We start from the raw sequence: 15,252 nt of genomic DNA, 5'->3' as shown, positions 1-15,252 counted from the left end.
TTAGTTAGAGCAGGAGACAGGAGGGTTATTTGAGTTATTTTCACAGTGTTTCAGTGCTTCCTGTGTAGACATCAGTAGGCTCAACTGAGTAAATAGTTTCTGCTGAACAAAGGATCACGTCATCTTTAGGGCTGGTTTGGTTTTTGTTAAGGTTTTAAAAGTCACTAGAGTGATGCTCCAAAAGTTCACTTGTTTCATAAATGAAGAAATAGCAATAACATGGGTCATCTTCTGCCAGCTGGATGCTGGTAGTTTCAAAATGTCAGATGCCAAGGTTGTGAGCATGATGTATGAAGAAGGTGCTATTGAAGTGCAGGGTTTGAATACAGTAATACTTTGGAAGACTTAATGTTCCTTCATTTCTGTCTTCTCTAAAGACTCTACATTCCTGCACAAGTTTACTGCACCCTGGTACATCATGATCATGGAATTAGCTGTCCTTGCAGCTTCTCCTCTGCATGCCTGCCTGCTTGGAGCTTCACAATCAGCTTGGCTCCAGTGCAGTCCTTGGGCCCTGCTTATGGGGAGGTAGCACCAATATACAGAGAGGGGATGGGTGGGCAGGCAGATGCAGCCTCAGGCCAGCTGCAGAACCTCAGACAGTCTCTTAAACTTCCCACACCCCCTTCTCATCTGTTAACCTCTGCTCAGCAGTGCAGTCTGGGCTGGCACAGCTAAATACAGAACCATGGGAATCCTGTTTCCCACTTAGGGATTGACCTCAACAGTGGCCCTGTATGGATATGCTGGAATTACTTGGCAGTCCAACAGTGGCTTCCTTAGAAGGGCAGTGAAGGGAAACAACTTGAAGGCAGAAAAACAATTTCCTCCCGTTCCTACCGGTACCAGTCAAGCTCAGCGGGTCTGGCCCTGTGCCCTGTAGCTGCCAGTGGAGTCCCCTGGCCAAACAGAAAGTGAGCCCGTGTCAGTGGGCTGGTTTGGTGGCCAGACCACACAAAAGGTCATTACCAGGACATTTCAGTTCCATTATTTCTGTTTTACATGCTGTATGATGCTCTTTATGATTCTCTTCTTTGGTGTTTCCACTATTCTGGTATTGTTCACTGCAAAAACTTGAGCTAACTAATAGTAAATTCCTTGCTAACTTCACTGGGGTGGAGACCTGTTGCTTGGCAATGTACTGGCTCCTGTATATACCTACCATTCTTCCAGTTTTGTTGTTGTTTGGTTTACCTTTAATACTTAGGGTCATTTGAGTGATAAATCCCTTACTACAGTTAATAAAGCAATGGATTTGAGTTTGTGTAGTATCCTGGGTGAAAGCTGCCTGTACGTATTATAACTTTAGATTTTGACAGAAGAAGGGTTTTAGAAGAAGGGTCTTCTGCAAATGCTTCACTTTGAAGCAGTTCTTGGAGCTGTGCTTTCAAAAGTTGCTCAAATTCAGAAGTTACTCAAGGCATATCCCTAATGAATATGAATGCAGAAAATCATTAAAGTTCCTGCTGCTTTAAAATGAAAGTTTTTGTCATGAACAGTAGTTGTTGACACCTGCAGATACCTTTAGAGTATCAAATAGGGTATATTTCCAAATAAAGCAATGTTTAGGTTCTGCATGGTGCTTGCTCTTAGGCTGCATTTGTGACAAAGTGGTGGCAGCAAGATAATACCATCTGTGAGTTCCAGTTTGTTGATAATAAACTTGTGAAAATATCTGGAAGTAACTGGACTCTGCTTTTGTGCGCAGCTGTAATTGGAAGAGGATTTTACAAGACTCTTTAATGTAGTTGGAGTGTGTGTGTAATCTTTTGACCTTGTTCTTAGTTTTTGATGAGTATGGCATGTTAAGTGCTGATAATTGGGTTTGCTCTAGGCTGAAACCTGACCTGCTCTCTGCAGAGAAGATCAGATCTTCTACTGGAAGGGGCACTCAAAAGGGGCTACCCTAGAAATTGCAGTGCCAGGGCTGCTGAGAGTGAAGATCTCTGAAATATGGCAATTACTTTGGAAGGGCATGTCGTCCTAGGGACTGCTTCTCTTTCAGCCTAGTTTGAATTGGACTTTTCACCCAAAGGTTATTGTCCTCTAAATTTTCTTTTCTGTGCCATCTGGTTTGCCTCATAACTCAAGCTCAATTATTGTGAGAGCTGCCTTGTAGCCTCAGCTGGTGGAATGTGAGTGCTGGGTATGAGAGCAAGAGGCAGGTGCTTTTCATTTTGCTCTTGGAAGAAAAGTCAACTGTCTTTAAGCCATGTGCAAATGAGAGGAGTGTCTAATACCTTTGTGAAAGGAGTATGCAGCAATCATAAACAGCAGCAGGAGCTGGCAAGGAAATGGAGCCAAAGGGATTTTTTAAAACCTGTCCACAGGGATCAGTGCAATGGACCAACTTGCACTTTGTATTTCAAGCCATCCTTTTCTGTCTGTCTCAAACAGTGTTGATGGAACTGATCTTTCTTATTTTAAGCCTTCTGTGTGGGAGCAGTAAAACTGCTTAAATGTTTCTGAGTAGTAGTTTGCACAGTGCAGTATTGTTAGCTCTGCTTTTCCCATTCCCATTGGACTCCTTGACATATATTAAGAATACACAACATGGGTCCAGCTAGAAAATGCCAGACCAACTGTCCCTCCAGGTCAGTATCCCATTCCTGCCAGCAATTAACAGATGCCTCTGCACCTTTGTCTAAACCTTTCCTAGACTCCCACCGTCTATTTTCAGCTTATGAGACTTTTAGCCATAAATCTTGCTTGTTAAAGGCAGAGTTGCAGCTAACTTTCTTTTCTCTTATGTTTTAGAACCAAAAAAGCAAAGAAGACAGCTGCTCCTCCAGCCAAGGAAGAGAAGCCCAAATTAACCATTTTTGAAGAGGAGGTGGATCCAAATGAAGGACTCTTTGGTCCAGAAAAAGATTTCTCATCAATCGGTCCCAGAAGAAAGATTAAAGAGAGTAAATCTGTTCTATATTTGTATATACACAGATTGTTTTATCTAAAGCATGTGTATAACTGAGCCTTTAAATTACAGTGATGCATAGTATACAGGCTAAATAATGTCTTGGAAATGTTAAGGCAAATCTTCAGCTGGGCAGAATCATCTAGAATCATTCAGAAAGAACAAATGAAACCTGTAGCTCTCATAGCTGTTCTCTGTAAACATTTTGAACTGAGATATTAAGGTCTGTGGGAGCTGGCTGTCCCACAGTCATTCATGCCACACTAACAGGAGTAATGTGACCTACTTTTGAATGCAAGGAAAAAGCAGATTTACCAAGTCCTTAGAGTGCAGAGTATCACTGCATTTTGTAGACTGGAAGTCTTTGGAAAAAAAGAATTGTCTGCATGATCTGTTTTTTCAACCCACCTAGCCAGATTTACTAGTTAGTGTTAGTGCAGGCCTTGTGTTACATAGCATGATTTAAATACAGCAGCTTCTGATTCCCCTTTCTAGATCTGAAGTTATTTGAAGACCCAGACCTTGGTGGGGTGGTGAGACTGGGTGACTCACTCCTGCTGCCAGCTGCCTGTGAGCACAGCAAGTATGTGCTGAGCAGAGATCCTGAGGAGGACACTGAGGAGCTGCTGAGGTACTCATCTCAAATCTGGCATGTGGGATGAAGGGGGTCTGATCTATTCTGATCTGTTTAGATCTTGAAAGAGATGAATTTGGGGACAAAACTTAAATACTCAGAATGCAAACTGTGAATCAGTACTTGTATCAGCAAGTAAAATGTAACGTGTGTCATGGAACTTGGACATCAAACACATTTAAAAGGAAATTAGGAAGACCCTTTGAGAGAGGTGGGGTGCAAGGAATTATTCTGTGACTCCAAAGGAAGAGCCTTGAAGGCCCCAGGTGTGCTATCTGGTTCTTGTTTTCTAACAGGACACTTCTTCTTTCTGCAAATGATCCACAGGGAACCTGACTTCCACTGTGAAAAGTGGGGAACAAAGCCCAGAGATAAAGAGCAGTTCAGCTTCAGGGCCCTGAAATCAGGGGCTCTTGTCACAGGAGGAATGATTTTCATGCTGATGGCTCACAGACTTCTGTGCATGTTTCCAGGAGGGACCCTGTGCATACCTCCACAGCCATAAAGGACTCTATCACCCTGTGTTTAATTTTTAATCTAGTGGGAAGGAGGGCTGGAGCTCAGAGTTGCAGGAGGGTATAATATATTGCTTCTCCCTTGGTAGTGCAGCACTGGAACACATCAGCACACCATGCATTTATCCCTGACACCTCCCTCACAGGGCTGGTTCACCTGTGCTGATAATCCTCCAGAGATGGAGCAGGGAACACAGGGAATCTGTGCTGCAGTAATGAGTCAAATTCCTTCCTTCTGGGTCTCAAGCTGGCATCTGAATTATGCTTCCAGTGCTAATTTGTGTCAACCAGCTCCTGTTAGGATGTATGATTTCCACAGCAGGTACTAAGCCCAGGAGAGAGACTCTGTGTGTAGTTTCAAAGCTTTCCTGAAGCAGGTAATTCTGCAGCTGTTGCTTTCTACTCATGGAAAAGTGCTGGCTATCTCAGCAGTAATACCTGACTGACTTTAAACAAAGGTTAAATTGGGCTGGGTGCCATCTTGCATTAGACCCTGACAGCCCACCTGATGTTTATAGAAGCTGATGGGGCAGGACATGACCTGATTTTATGCTGTAGCATACTGAGAGCAAACACACGTGTGCTTGCAATATTTTCTTGTCTGCTAGTGATCTCAGCATACAGCACTTCATCCAGAGTGTTCATATGACTACAGGAGAAGGGCCTGTTCCACTGCAGTCCTTGCATTTTTATCCACTAGAGAGAACTTCTCCATCTGTTGTGTTAATGTCTTTTGGATTATATATGTTCAGAAAGGTCTCTGAAGTCTGCTCTGAGAACAATAGACCATGCTTTCAGATCAGTTTGGGATCATCAATGACAGCAGCACACCCAGATGGTTATGGGAACCCATGGGAAAAGATGTAATTTCTTTTAAATTCCAGTAGTTTTTGGTTATTCCTGATTTGTCTCAGTGCTTCCAATAGTTGATAAGTCATCGAGGTCCAGTTGGAATTGAATACATGCAATGAAGCAGAAAACCATGCAAGTGGTCCAATGGGAAAGTTGCTATGGGAATCCAGAGGCAGGTCCTGGCTGTGCAAGAGGTTTTGGCACATAGATCAGGATCTGTTGACCTGTTCAGGTGCCTAACACCCTCTGAAATTCCCCTGGTAAACCCAATTCATGGTGTTATCTGCACATCATAGAGAGCTGGTGAACTCAGTGCAAGGCAGTTGAGGGTAAAGGAGAAGCTGCTGTCCAAGAGAGGAGGAGGAGTGGCAGTGCTGTTTTAACCTAGTGCAACACTTCACCTCCCCCCTTCTCTTCCCACCAAACTGGTGTTGAATGTTCTTGCAGGGCAGTACTACAGGCTCTTTTCCAGGCAGTGACCCTTTGTAGTGACAAAATGTTTAGTATAAGCTGCACTCTGCAATGTCCCTGCATGGGAGCTTGAGCTTATTTTGAGGCCTAAGAATAAGTCTTGCCTTTACCATGTATGTGTTGACAATTGCTCTCCTTTCCCAAAAGGGACTGAAGAAATCTCTCTGCAGCCCTCAGATCAAAGTAGGGGCTGTGACAACCCATTCCTTTAGCAGGCTAGAGCTGGATATGCTACTGGAAATGGAAATGGAAACCTCTTGGTCTCTTGGACATACTCGGTTCTATCATGCCAAAAGTTTATGTGGACACATTTTGTTGAGATCTAAGACTGTCCTGAGCTGTGATGCACCAGCAGGTCTGTGGTAGGTCCAGAAACCTGGACATGTTCACTGCACTCCAGTGGAGTAGCTGAATAATGCAGATGTGGGAGCTCTCTGCTGGTGCAGTGAACAGTCACATGTACCTCAGGGTCTGCTCTCATGTGTGTGGTAGATCTGAGAAGTGTCTGACTCACTCTGAATCATGGGCAGAGTTAGAAGAGAGCTGCCTAAGGCAGAGGAGGGCAGAACCTTCTTCCAGAGGGGGTTGGCAAGAAGATAATGTCCAGCACAGAACACAGGAGCAGCCAAATCCTTTGTGATCTTTATGGTACCTGGGTGGTTTGAGCAACAGTAGCCCAGAGCAGTGTCAGCACAGCAGTGAATCCTCAGCAGTGGCTGTAACTCATGAGGCAGAGGCTGTTAAGGAGACAAATGAGTCTGCAAAATGTGCGTGGGCAGGGCTTGTCACAACTTGAGGGAGAAGAGAATCTGATAAATGTTCTCACTGCAAACTGAAGACTGTGCTCTCTGTGGATACTTGCTCATATGCAAGAGAATTACTGTTTTAAATAGAATCACCAACTTGACATTAACAAGAGCTGAGCATTGAGAAGAACTAATTGCATTCTAAGTGCAGTGGGAGATTTCATGGGCTTTATCCCATGGACTCTACAAAGCAGATCCCTGAATAGGCCAAAGTTTGCTGTCCTGAAATCCAGGGTTTGCTGAGCACCCACTTCACTGCCATGAGAGAGTCAAACTCCACCATTTCATGGTCTCTGCAGCCCAGCTGCCCTGGAGCTTTACATTCCCCACCAGCCCCTCCTCATTGGTGAGAATGAGGTCTAGCCTAGCACCTCTCCTTGTTTGCTCCTTTACTTGGAGGAGGAAATTGGTCTCAGTGCATTTGAGGGACCTCCTGCATTGCTTAAGCCCTGCTGGCTGTCCTTCCAGCAGATGATGGGGTGGTTGAAGTTCTCCATGAGGACCAAGGTTTGTGAATGGGAAGCTTCTCCTGTGTGTAGAGTACCTTATCCACTCCCCTTCCTGGTCTGGTGGCCTGTAGCAAACCCCCACAATAATGTCACTGTCCCTGCCTTCCCTTTGATCCTGACCCCTGAGTTCTTGGATGGCTCCTCAGCTGAGGCTCATGGCTGAGCTCTGTGCACTCCAGCTGGTCACTGGCATAGAGGGTGACAGCTCCTCCTCATGTCCCCTGCCTGTCCTTCCTGAAGAGCCTGTATCCTTCCATTCCAACACTCCAGTCCTCACCTGTCCCTGTCTGGGACCTGTCCCACCATGTCTCCATGATGCCAATGAGATCATAGCCCTGCAGGCATGAACTCTTCTGCCTCATTAATCTCAATCATGCCTGCCTGGTGTGATGGATCAGGTTTTTGTGGAAAACCAGTGCTGGAATTGATCCTATGAATGTTGCAGCAGCTCTGTGTGCCCACAGAATTACATAAATTATCACACATCCTAGCCTGAAATAATTATCACAGCTGTCTGAGCAGCCTTTCAGGATAGATTTAATTAACTTCACCTTTGATAATGAATAGGAAGCTGAGATGGAAGGAAGCAGCTGTGAGCACATTTGTCTTTTTCCAGTGTTGAAAAAAAGTGTCAGCAGCAGGATCCCAGTTCTACTGCCCTGTGATGGCAGATCTGGGGTATTCCTTCTTAGGATTACACTGATCAGAAGCATTACACTTTTTAAGGCTGAGGCTGTTTGTGACACTGCACCCCAGACACCATTCAGTCCATTGAGCTTCTTGAGCAGGTTCATCAGCTTCAGGTTTGCCAGGGAACTGTTGTCACCCTTGAAGGAGAAAATGTTTGTGTGTTCTTTCAGCAGGCATTAGCAGATGCTGAATTACAAGAGTAACACATCTTCAGCCTATCCAAGAGTCATGTGGAACAGCGCTTCCAGCACCAGTGCTCACTGTCCTGAGAGTATGAGAACAACACTATAGCTGGGAAAAAAGCTTTGAGAAACTCCAAAGGGTTTATATGTAGATCCTTTGGGGAGAGGATTATTTGGGCAATGTACAGGTGGAAGAGAAGGTTGCAATAACTGAGTCAGAAATTTCCTGTCCACTCCAGGGCAGTTTCTCTTGCTTGCTATGATGGAGCTGTGGGGAAAGGTCCTTGATTTGGCTGCAGTAGGTTACAGAAAAAAAAATTTTTCTGTGATGGTTTTCAAGAATTTATTTCATTCCTGTGATGTATTGGGATGCTACTTACAACCATTAGAAAAGCTATCAAGTAAACTTGCCAACAAAACAAACAGTTTTTTGCTAGACCAGAAACATTAATCCTTGCCCCACCCCTTGGAACATGTATGGGTTGAGACCCACCAGATTTCAACCATCTTGCCTGAGGTTGTTTGCATTTTGACAGACATCATCAGCTCAAGGGGCAAAAGTTGCCTGCTCTCCCCTGCCCCAGCTGTGCCTCTGGCTGGTAATTGGGGAACTTTCTAGAGAGGCAGAAGAGAAAGGTTTTTAACTTTTTCAGACTGGAAAAATTGAGTTTTCTCATTTCCAAGGTGAGTGATATAACCAGCAGGCTGATTTCCTCAGAGGGCTTCTTGTGGGACTTACCTGCACTATTGAACCTGTTCTCTGGCACTCAGCCAGGCAGCACCACCAGGCTGCCTGCATCCATCCTCTTGGACTCTGCAGCTGCAGGACAAGGGCACTGTGTGCAGCTGCTCCAGGGAATGGTCACTGTCCCACTGCAGCTTTGAGTTTTGCCAGAGAGGTTTTTGGAGGAGGGCTGATCTCTCCCAGCCCAAAGCCATGCCAGTGGTTCTTGTAGCAGTTAAACAATACAGACTGTCACATTCCAGTGTCCAGACATATTTTCTGGCTCTGGTTAAAATATCATTGTGAATTTACCTGTAATGGATTGCAGGGGAAAGCTGAAGCAGGAGGAGAGAGATCTTCACAGCCCCCAGTGCTTGGCATTCCTGGGATTAACTCCAGCCTGTATCTTTCCCTGAGTCTTGCTGGACATCACACTGTCTCTCCTGACCATAGCAGATGTGATGGGTAACAGATACTTTGAAGTCTCCTGCCTATTTTTGGGCACAAGTCCTTTCCCAAGTTGTAGATGTGATGTTACAGCACTCCCCAAGGCTTCACCAAAGTATCTCTTGTACTTGGAATTAACACCAGACAAAATAAAGAACATAAGATAGCAAAAGATGAAAGTCTGTTCTGCAACAACTGCAGTTAGTTACACAACTGAGCTTCAAGCATGAGCCTTTTGGATTCTTCGCAAATTATGGGGGTCTTTGTCTCTTGCTTTCATTACAGATTCTCCTCATTAAAGCATTCCCAGCAAGCAGAGGTCACTGTCCCTATCACGTTGTACATGCAGACAGTCATTCCTGTCCCAAAGATTGGTCCAGAGAGAAGGGACAAAGTCCAGGGAAATGGCATCAAAAATGTTGATGTTCTTGTGGCAGCTGCATCTGTCTCCAAGTCAGAACTCATTTACTGTCTGAAAGTCCACATGCCAGCAGTCATGAAGGGCTTTGTGACAGCCTTTCTTCAGTAAGGGCTTTGATGGCTTTCTTTTGGAATTCTGAGAGAATTTCCACCAATAGAGTCAGTGAATCAGCACAACAATATGGCGAGAATTTTAAACAATGTGGCACTGCTTTTCTTTTACAGAAATAGAAAGAGACTAATTAAAGAATGATTAATTACATGGATTCTCTGTCTGATTCTCCATAAAAAGACGGGGTGGGAAGGTTCTTCCTTTAATCATGTTTCAGAATAATTGCTTGATTTTTTTCTTCCTTCTCCTGGCCTGGAGTTAAATATGGTGGTAGTTATGCACTGTAGCAATTCATTTGCTTTCAAGAAGTAGAAGTCCTTGTTTCTATCTCTGCCTGAGGCGTTTTGCATTTTACCTCTTTAGTTTTGCAAAGACAGTTGTGTCTCACATGATCAAACAGCAGTGGATCAAACAGCTTGCCTAGCACTGCAGTGCTGAAAAGCAGGTCTTGAGACAAAGACCACATATTATCTGCTGTGTTCTCTCTAAGAGACTTCTGTCTAACCAAGGTCTTGAAAAAATCCAGGACAGAAAAAGGAAATTACATCATCATCTTCCAGACTTTCTTCTGCAGAATCTTTGGCTTAAAAGCAGAACACCAAACCCCCACCCCCTAAAGACCCCCTACAACCTACTGGACTGGATCTTTTGGGGGTATTTTTTTGGCTGTGCTGAGTGGTTTTGTTGCTGTGATTAGCACAGAAACTGGAGTAGACAATTCAGGAAGTTGTATCATCATACCAGGTTAGTGAGCTGGATTTACTGCTGCCCTTTATGGGTAGTGCATCTAGTTCAAAATCCTGCTTCCTCCATATGGTCTCTATGTATTGTACATTGTTCCTCTGCTTATTATGTTTTCTGTTATTTAAGACCAAAACTTTATGACATGGACACTGATTGATTCACTATTTGTTTATGCCAAGAAGGGAGGCTTCAGAAATACCAGCCTTAACAAGTTTTGTTTATTACACAGCAAAGAGAACAAGAACATGTCTTGGCAATGTGATCACAGGTGTGATACCTCTTGGATATCAGAGTTTGCAACAAGCACAAAGGCCTGGGCTTAAATGAAATTAATTTCTTTGTAGATGAGGAATTCAGAAATACATTGAGTGTGTTTTGTAAGTTAAGTAGGATATGTCACCCACAAAGAATGATGGAAAATAAAAGACATCAAAAGTCCTGTCTAAATAAAAAAGAATATAATTTCCAGAGTTACTTAGAGGATGAAATTTGAGATGCTGCTTGCTGTAATACCAGAGGTAGAGTTCAAGGTGCAGAACTCTGGGGCAGTGAATGGCTCTGTCCATCAGCTGATCTGTCCAGGTGCTCCCTACTTTTAGATATCAGTGTTCATGCTATTGATTTTACAAGAGCAGCCTTGGTTAAAAGTGATTCTTTTAAGTTTCCCTTTGGGAGTCACAAGAAGATCTGTCTGACTTGAGGAATGGTTTTACCTTAAAGAGTTCTGACTGTCTCTACACCAGAAAATTAAGGCTAATCCTTATTAACTTCATGGCTGGTTCATGGTGACTGTAGTTTGTCTCAGCCTGGGCAGTAGTGCTGTAAGTTCCTCTCAGGTTTTAATGAGGGTGAACATGAAAAAGAAACCCTTGAAATGATGCTGTTTATCATAGTAATAGTGGGAGCCTTAGCTTGAGGGGGCTATAGCTCTTGAAATACCTATGGTCTTAACATTCAAACAGTGTTCATGGGGGTGGAGGAATAAAGTGTCTCAGAGATGTTGGTTCTTTGATCATGTTCCTGGTCGTCCCGGACAGTTGCCTCATCAGCTGCTTCCCAAATTATGGAAAAGCTGAGCTTTACTTTTAACTGTCAGCAGAAAGCCCCACCAGTTGTACTGCTGTGTGGTAGAGGCATTTACAGCACCTCTCCTGAGGCAGCTGGTGAGCAAAGAGAGAAAGGGAGGAATCACTGTCCCATTTAGGAAACAGAAATTATCCCAGGGGTTTCACAGGCATCTGGGTAACACCCCAAGATGCCTCATTGCCTGGCAGTGGAGAAGTTATACACTGGATATTAGGACAGGTTTTTTACCCAGAGGGTGGCTGGGCACTGGAACAGCTCCCCAGGGCAGTGGTCACAGCACCAGCCTGACAGAGCTCAAGGAGCATTTGGACAATTCTCCCAGGCACATGGTGTGACCCTGGGGATGTCCTGTGCAGGTCCAGGAGCTGGACTTGATGATCCTGATGGGTCCCTTCCAGATCAGGATCGTCAATGGTCCCATGAGTCTAACTACAAAAGGCAAATGAGAGGAAGAACCAAAAAATACATGACTTGAAATGATTTATTTATGCTCCAGGGACTGCCTACCTATAGGTAATGGAGAAGAAGAAACTAAAAAAGCATCTTCCTTAGACTCTAGCACCATATCCTGTTCCAGTGAGTGGAGCTGCTGAAGAGAATCCTTCTTTTTCTTTACTCCATATTTTGACTTTTCAAAGGCACACAGTTCTTGGAGTCACCAGATAATCTGTGATAAGGGCTCTCTTGAAATCTTCTAACAGCTCATGTGGGAACAGAGTTGGGCATGCACAGCCTGCGGCATATCTGTTAAGGTCAAACAATGCAGGCAGAAAATACCCTGAAGTGTTTGAGTTGTTCTGGGTTATTTCAGTAGGAATCAGCAGCAAATTATCATCAAAAAGAGTTGTTGTATGTGGTCAGAGATTGCAAAACTTCTTCAGTGTCAAAGAACTAAATATGAACATGGAATTTTAAAATCCATTAGTGTTTACAGTTTCTCATGATTGAGCATGGGGATGCTCAATCTCATTATTGGGTGATGGGGATGAAGAGGGAACAGAGATGAATGTGGATAATTTTACTTTCCCATGAAAATTTATGGGGAAGCAAAGCATCCTGTCACAAATACATTTTTTTCCCAAACTAAAATAAAGTTTGGTGGTTTTAGTTATCGCTAATTGCATTTAATTTAGACATTTGAAAACATGCTGTAAAATTAACTTGTATAAGTTAACTTGTATAGCCACATTATAAAAAAGATGGTTCTTTTGGAAACTTCTATGGAGAGAGAAATTTATCAGAGTAGATCCTTTCCTGCAGAAAGTTTTGTTTTGAAAGATGGCATTTTCTTACAAAACAAAATGCAGTTCAGAAATTCCCAGGACGTTACTGATGTTTTCTTTTCATTCCAGAGTTGAAGATGATTTTGAGAAACTCTTAGAGGTTACCTCCAAACCAAAACCTAAGGTCCCACCAAAGCCACCTCTGCCTCAGAAGCCAGCAGTTGCCCCCAGGAGCACTAATTCACCTTCACTGGCAAAGCAAAAGGAAGACAGGATTCAGACGATGAATGAAGTGGACATTCTCCAGTATATCCAGGAAAATGAATCTATCAACAACCAGGATGCCAGTCTTTTTTGAACATATGTGTTTTTAAAATGTCCTGATGGCTTCTTGGCCCCTCCTCCCAGTGAGCTGCAGTGACAGCAGCAAGAACTGACCAGGTGTTTCTGCTGTCACAGGGCTCATTTGTGTACCAGGATACAGAGAGCAGCAGGTTGAGTAGCAGAACCTCCCTGTGAGGTTTGCAAAACACTGCAGCTGTGATCTAATGTTGCCTTAGATTTTCAGGGTTTCACAGTCAATGTGGACAAGGATGCAGCACTACAGATTGTCTACTGCTATTTTAGTATCAACATTGTACAGTTTTGGCCAGTTGATTGAAAATGTTGAGGATGTTGTACACATGGGAACTGTGAATAATGTCCAACAAATGTTCTGAGGCATGATAGGATGCTGTTCCTGTCATTTTTAGATAGTGTTTTTCAGCTCAGTGGAAAGGCCATTTCCCTTTTATCCAGTGTGTTTTTGTAGAAGCCTCTTCCTCCCTGTCTGGTATTTTGGTAATTTTTAACAGGAACTGCTAAATGTAGTTAACAGTTCCTCTGTCTTTCCATGGAACATTGAAATCCCAGCTAACCCTGACAACCTGCTGCCTTAATTGCTGCACAAATGCCAACTTGTAAGAGAACTTTAGGCCTGCAAAGACCATGCTAGGCATCTCTGATTCCCAGGGAGAATAGCAGATGACTGGGGGTGGCTAAGAACACTCTCCAGACATAGATGGAAGTTGCAGTGCCCAGGAGCTTTGGATGCTGTAGTTAGTGGAGAGAAAGAGGGGCTTCTCCAGGAGGTCGTTCAGTGCAGGTGTGTTAATGGAGGAAATCTGAGTTGCTCTCTGGAGCCACTCTTTCTCTCCTATTCCTTCACTTCTTCCAGAATTTTTAAGAACCAGCCATGGTGATTAATTCCACTAAGCTAAAATGAGTTTGTGTGATAAGATGGTGGTCTGTTCTTTACTATGTGATGGTTAAAACAAGGGAAGACAAACTTGGCATTATCTAGAGGGAAAAAATAGGAAGAAAATATACTGGAGAAATTTTAATATGCAAGAGAAGAAAAACATTGTAGAGTAGGTATCCAAGACTTTCCCTCTTCTTGTCAAACTCAGGTACTCTGGTTGAAGATACCAAAATTACACCTAATGTGGGTTGATACCTGCTGTCATGCAGTTTCCTGAATTCATTCCATGTGTGGTCTAGCTAGAGATGAAGACAAGCTCCCCAGAGGGAAAATATTAATATATTTAAGCCATATCATCATCTCAATATTTGCCTTTCTAATATAGAACAAAATAAATAGAAAACATTATCTATTTTTAATAATTTTTTCTATTAGCATTTCCTTTTTAAGCCAGGGGGAAATATTAGAAAGGTATTTTGCTTTGATGGGACAGATAAAATATAACCATTGGTTCTCCTCTGCGTATGGTATGTTTTACTATAATAAAACATTTTGCTAACCTGCAGGTGTTACTGTTGTTGCTGTTGTTCTCTGGCTTGTACAGTAGCAGCAAAGAATCAATTCCATTTAGCTCAGGAGTGCTGTGTGGTGTTAAAGTGTAAATAACTATGAAACTGAAAATATAGCTGTGATCATATTTCCTTTGAGAGCAGCTAAAGGCAGAACCAAAGGTACTACCTGGTCCTGTCTGTCCCCCCAGTGTCCTGCTGCAATTAGGAATAAAAAAGGTGAATAAAAACAGTCAGGAGAAAATAAATGCCTTGCCCAAGAACAGGCAGGGAATAGCAGGTAGGAAAAATTAATTCAGGGCAGCCTTCCTGTTGCACTCCCTGCTGTCATGAACAACCACTATATTTAACTGAGGGCTCAGGGAGCATCATCTCCATTTTACTCAGCACTGTTTGGGAACTCTGCCTGCATTTCTGTATTTTTGGGCCACAGCCCACCCATCTCATAGCCTGAACACTGCTAAAACTTCCCAACTGCAGGCCATGGATTTAATGATCATACAGTGAGTGCAATTCTTCACCCTCCTTAAATGGCCAAGGAATATTTTGCCCCCCAGCTCTCCCTAAAATTGTCAAATTGCCTAAGCACAGGGAAGGAAGAGCTGTAAATTGTTTCCTGTGCTAGATTTTTAAGACTATTTTGAGGTCAGTATTTTACTTCAGAAAAAAATCTTGCATTCCCATCAAGAAACTAATATAAAAGAATCCTTCATAAACCCTGGTGTTATGCTTTTGTTTTACAATGCAAATGTCTAGCTGCAGTCATATTTTTGGGCACTAAGAGGTGAGTTACAGTCATTGAATATATTATATATAATGAATCATTATTATACAAGAGAAGAATGTCAGACGAAGGTAGCTGAGAAAAATGGAACATACTATTAGAAATGACATAGGGAAACTATACAACATACTTTGCATCCTGCCAGAAGAGAACTTTAATTTTTTTCTTTCTTTAATATTTTACTTCTAGTAGCAGCTATTTGATTAGCCTGCTCTTGACAACTCTTGAAATTCAATTATGGACTCTAATGTAGTTCTTGGCTGACAGTCATCACCTTCCAACATCAGTAATAGAGTTCATCAAAAGATTTGACAAGAAAGAGTTATATTT

General features: G+C 43.0%; 1 protein-coding gene across 1 annotated transcript in view; it reads left to right on the top strand.

The window, feature by feature from the left end:
• Positions 1-14,132, top strand: part of HS1BP3 (HCLS1 binding protein 3) — a 55,804-nt gene extending 41,672 nt beyond the window's left edge. The window contains exons 5-7 of the mRNA XM_054630355.2: positions 2,758-2,909; positions 3,410-3,545; positions 12,459-14,132. Coding sequence (XP_054486330.2) covers positions 2,758-2,909; positions 3,410-3,545; positions 12,459-12,687 — 517 coding nt within the window. The 3' untranslated portion in view covers positions 12,688-14,132. The remainder of the gene's footprint in view (positions 1-2,757; positions 2,910-3,409; positions 3,546-12,458) is intronic.
• Positions 14,133-15,252: the final 1,120 nt, after the last annotated feature.

Source organism: Agelaius phoeniceus, chromosome 3, assembly GCF_051311805.1.
Source record: "Agelaius phoeniceus isolate bAgePho1 chromosome 3, bAgePho1.hap1, whole genome shotgun sequence".
Taxonomy (NCBI): domain Eukaryota; kingdom Metazoa; phylum Chordata; class Aves; order Passeriformes; family Icteridae; genus Agelaius; species Agelaius phoeniceus.
Note: the sequence above shows the minus strand (reverse complement) of the source record. Positions and strands in the feature narration are given on the sequence as shown.